This window comes from Morone saxatilis, unplaced genomic scaffold, assembly GCF_004916995.1.
Source record: "Morone saxatilis isolate NCDOM2014 unplaced genomic scaffold, NCSU_SB_2.0 Contig19, whole genome shotgun sequence".
NCBI lineage: Eukaryota > Metazoa > Chordata > Actinopteri > Moronidae > Morone > Morone saxatilis.
In genome coordinates this window covers 21,036,634-21,042,048 of record NW_023339751.1, presented here as the reverse complement: position 1 = coordinate 21,042,048, position 5,415 = coordinate 21,036,634, and the positions used below count along the sequence as shown (strand labels likewise).

At 38.9% G+C, this 5,415-nt stretch overlaps 1 protein-coding gene across 2 annotated transcripts in view; it reads right to left on the bottom strand.

The window, feature by feature from the left end:
- The window catches only part of atrnl1a (attractin-like 1a), a gene marked incomplete in the record, with an annotated part of 267,240 nt that overhangs the window by 207,027 nt on the left and 54,798 nt on the right, over positions 1 to 5,415 (bottom strand). For both annotated transcript variants that reach the window (XM_035663942.1, XM_035663941.1), the window contains 3 exon segments: positions 308 to 554; positions 3,584 to 3,671; positions 4,531 to 4,705. In XM_035663942.1, coding sequence (XP_035519835.1) covers positions 308 to 554; positions 3,584 to 3,671; positions 4,531 to 4,705 — 510 coding nt within the window.

Here is a 5,415-nt window from a genome sequence, read left to right as displayed (position 1 = left end):
TATATATATCTATATCTATATAAAAAAACTTATCAAAACTGACTGAAAACAAGAACTTTAATGAAGTCATCCCAACAAAAGCAGTGTCTAAATACAAAATTAAAAAAAGAAAAAAATTAAAAACAACAACTACAACTCAACAAGTCTATAATAAAATCCAAAGACCTGTGTGAAGATTGACCATGGCCTGAGGGAAATGTCAACCACTTGACAAATCCCTGTGTTTGACTTTCATCAATAAAAAGCAATTAAACAATCACCAAAGAAAAACAAAATCAATCAGAGCAGAGTCAGCAGGTGCACTTACTGATGTTGTACTCCTGAACTTTGTTGATGTAGCTGTAGATTGGTGAGTAGCCGAAGAAGATCAGCATCACTGGCTCGCCGTCAGCCAGCTCCACCACGTGGGCAGTGTGCCCCTCCAGGGTGTAAGGAGGAGGTGGGGCTGGTTTCCGTGGTGACCAGGTCCGTCTGGGGATGTTGAACACCCACATCTCGTCCGTCACGTTGGCCGATTTTGCCTCCAGCTTCCCACCAAACATGTAGATGTCATCCTATATGAGAGAAAAGACAGAGAGAGGTGATACTTTAATGTAAGGCTAAAATTATTTACATGAGATTTACAACATTAATATAGCAGCAAACAAATATTGGCTATGTAAAGATATAGCGTGTGGAGTCATTGTGTCCTGAGCAAAGAATAAGTCATACTCCCTTCCCCTGTGTTGCTATCGCAGCCTGCACAAAGCAAAACTGCTGTTTTTCTCATCTACCTCTGATAATGGATTCATTTCGACCAAACCAGAGTTGGTGATTGTTGGAACAGTGAAAATAAGTTTAGAGTGTTTCTGTCCACTTCTTACATGTTACAATGAAATGCAAGTTAAAACGACTGTTTTTGTCTATTGAGTCTGGTGGTGAGCTATAGCAATTTCTGGTCCAGCGAACAGCCTATCTCTGTAGGGATGCTTTCAGTAATCTTTGTCAGACACTTCACACTGCAGGCCCAAGAGGCATCCACTTGTTTTGTGTGACAAATAGTAGCAGTGAATTTTGTATATATAACCATAAAAAGGTTTAGGAGGCTCTGTTGGCAGAAATGAAATATCATTTTAATTATTAGGTATGTTTTCATTATTGTATAATCACCTAACAATAAGAATTCTTGTGTTTTCATTACCTTAGACTGAGCCAGTTTCACCTACAGATGCCATGGGTAGCTTTCAGTGGATGCCGCCATGTTGAGCCGCAATGATTCAACAGTAGCCTTGCATGGACAAACCAAACAGTTGCTGTAGACAGGGGCATTTGTTTTTTTTTGCAGCCACTGTAATATATAATGTAAGTGAGTTGTAATCTGCAGCTACACCACTAGATGCCACTAAATCTAACACCCTGGTCCTTTAACATAGTCCCGATATATAAAATATTATCAGTTTCATCCAACACCCGTTCACATAGGCTGTCTGGCCATGTGTTCACACCAAGAGCATGTCAGCTGCAGAGCAGAGCGAGAGCGAGGAAGACTACTGCAGTGCCTTTACTCTGAAAATAAGTTGAAACTGTACTGAAATATGTGGCTATGACTACCAATAGATCCTTTTTTGCTCACGCGGGCAGTGTGACCACTCTAATACTGTTAACATGGATGCCGAAATAAAAATCAAGACCTTCCGCCACACAGGATGTGAACCAGCGGCACATATAGATGGAATGTGAAGATATGTTTCTTTGTGTTGCGCTTGCATGCTGCTTCCAGTGTGCCATAAGATAACCTGCTGTTCATTTGTATGGTATTGGAGAATTTGGCTTCTGAGGCTAAATGTATGGTTTGAGGAGAAGAGGAGTTCTTGTTTTGTGCAAAAGAAGAGGTGGTCATAATGTTATGGCTGATCGGTGTCATGATTGAGATGGTTCAAATAATGCCATAAACTCTCTTTTACACCCATTATTGAGGTGAGACACTTGGCGGTGCAATAACCTGTGAACTCAACTGTGATATTAATAGTTGATATGGCAAACATCCTGTGTATTGTTTATTGTAAAAATGATCCCCGTTAGTGTCTGCTGTCCATAAAAAAAAAAAAAAATTGACATTTTGGGATAAGTACTATTATTATAGTATCTATATCTATATCTACTGTATCTTGCCAAGAGTTCGATAAGACCATTACCACTCATAGTCAGTATCTGGTTAGCTTAGCTTAGGACAAAGACTGGAAACAAGGGGAAACAACTAACCTGGTTCTGTCCAACGGTAGCTCAATTATTAACATGTTTAAAATATTCAATATAGCAGCTTTCGGTCTCTAATGATTAACTAACATGCTCTTATATGCACTTATCTCCACATCAGTGCTTGTTATGTCATGCAGCAGCTATACAACATGGATGAGGAGTCACCTAAAATATCAGTGTTGGTGAAGAGCCAGCAGGTCTGGTGGGGTGTCTCTGTTACTTCCCAAGATAAAACTAAAACTTGCATTTCTGCTTTGTGCTCTAAGTCTAAGTCGTTCCTTGACATGGTGACAAACTACATCGATGAAATTAAGTAATTCCTTTCAACCCTAAACAGGGAAGGTATGAAGTTAGAACTATAGTACAGTACAAATTGTGCTGCCTACAAATCTTCTTCAGGCATCCTCCAGATCAAATCTCACATCTCACCTTCATCACAGCAGAACAGAGACATTTGTCTTCATTCTCCCTCCGCCTTTCACTATTAAATGACCTCTTTCACACAAAAATAAGCATGTGTCCCGGTATTTGGACAGTGATACATCATTTGATGCTCCCAAATGTGAAGTGAGTGATCTATACAGGACACATGGATGGTTCTGATGTTCTTATTTCTTCAGCAGCAAGGTGAATAATGGTCTAGTCTCCCCAAAAGTGTAACACTTTCTCATCCGTCTTGTGAAATGACTTCCAGTGACTGCATAAACAAGTTTCAAAGAGCCAACAGTTACTGCTTTTTGAGTCGTTTGTAAATTATATTTTGAAGTAATTATTAATCAGCCTAAAATGGCCCATATCATATGATATCAAGCAGACTGTATCTTCAAATAGCGTATTGTTTTTCAACCAAGTCAAAAATTAAGATTTTCAGTTTACTTTAAAGAAAAGAAGATAATTCTTTCATTTGAGAAGATGTAACTAGAAAAGGTGGTTTTTATTTGATAATTTCGTTTTAATTTGATAAATTAGATTTAGATTAATCAATCATCAACAACAATAAAATTGACCAATGAGCAGTTTAATCCACCAGTTTGTACATGGAGTAGCCTAAAAACGGGTTTATCTTTCAGGTCTTAAAGCATTGGTTAAAACTGACACAGCCGTGGACTGATGTTTTAATTGGCTACAGGTGTTGTACAGACTAAACTGTTCACAGCAAGTAAACGTAGAATATATTTGCAGCTTAATTGTCTTGAATGTGGTCTGTTTACATTTGTACAATTGTGTCTATGTGTATGGAGGCATAAAGTGCAAACTGACATCTGTACAGTACCTTATTTTCATTTTACTGCATTCCTCAGACAACTTTTTTTCTCTTTAGTGTCAGCAAACACAGCTGTATTACCTGGTACAGAGCCAAAGAGTGACCGTATCTGTAGAGGGGGCCACTGCTGACGGGCACCACATCCCACGTACTGGTCTCTAGGTTGTAGCTGGAGGGAGAAATAAATCAAAGAAAAACAGAGTGGGAGATATACATCTGTAGTTCACTTTGTGTAGAACTTTCAGGCATGGAAGAAGTATGCAGAACCTTTACTTTGGTAAAAGTATCAAAAGTACACAAAGTTGTGCAGTAAAATGGTCCCTGTCAGTGTTTTACTATTATAAACCAAGGGATGAGAACCAGGGGGAAGAGACATTTGACTATCTTTAAAGAATAGCCAAAACAAAACATGACCATACTTTGTCCTCACTTTATTAAATGTAGTGTTTAATATTAAAACCCCACAGGCATGAGGATGACCGTACACTTAATGAACTATATTTTGACTTTTTGAGTCTTTGACTCATGGAAAGAGATCATCAGTGATCATATCAATAAAATATTTTGCCCCAAACAACAACCCTCTAGTTTTCACCCACCAATATGTTTTTGCATTAATATTACTGCTGCATTACTGCTTTAGATGTTTATGGTTGAGCTAATTTTAACTAATTGATATACTGTTGGGCAGTTTAATCTACAGTTATCCATCATATTCTGGAAGATCAACATATGTGTGTGTATGTCTGTCCTGTGAGAATTACATAACTCTTGAAATTCAACTTTTCATGAGCTCAGAAAATCAAGCCCTGTTTCTGGCTGTGTGACAATGCATTTTCCAGCTAATCCAGGAGGGGTTTTAAATAGTGTATTCATCTTAAGAAGCAGGAGAATTTTCCAAACATAAGGGAATAAGGGAACACTTAATTGGTAAACAATCTCATAATGATACTTTGAGTTTTGAAGTCTACCCTTTAGATCAGTTTTCCACTGACAGAAAGTTGCTGAGTCAGACTGATACTGCTTACTTGAGGACCATGTGGTAGTTGGTGTAGTTGAAAGAGTAGCCTCCCACCACCCACATCAGCCCAGAGTGCACCACAGCCTGATGGGACGCCCGACCGAGAGACTGAGCTGACGGTTTGACACTTGGCAGCACCCAGAAGGCCTCAGTGGAGGGAACGGACAGAGAACAGTCAGGACCTGCGACATAGAGAGAAAGAAAAGACATTTTATTTAAATAGTATCTTAAATAGCTGTAAACATGGTTGAAACCACAGCCATCGAGAGAGAAAAAAGCATGATGAGTGAAGTATGTAACATGATGTTTAATATTACTTATTTTTAAGTCAGTAAGAGGAACATTATTGAGTTTTCTCTTCATGCCCTCAAATTTGTTTTTATGTGTTATGTGGAGTTTGGTGTCACTGTGTAGAATCAGTATGAAAGCAGGCCCCACAGATCTGTACCTGTCATCACCCAGCACTTTGGACATAAGACACACCGCAATATATGTTGACAAAAAAAATGTATCAAACCAAATAAGTACATTAAAGTGCCAATTAAGGATTATTAAGGTGTACAGTGTGGATGTGAGTGGTGCAAGTGTACTTGAATGAAGGGAGAGCTAGAGCCAGACTTAAAATACACTGGGGCCTTCAGGTGTTCCAGGTTATCCTAACAATCACCTACAGAGTGATCAGAGACAAGTGAATCACACAGCCAACAAGATGACAGGGGTCATCACTACCCCCACTGTTTGTTTTCTCTCTCTCTCCCTCTCTCTCTCTCACAGGGTTGAAGTGCAGGAATCATCTAGGAGCAGTCTTTTGAGACGATTGTGAGTTCCTATTTATTTACAAATGTCCAAATGTCTTAAAACTCCAACGTGTCACCAGAGTTTTCAATTTCAT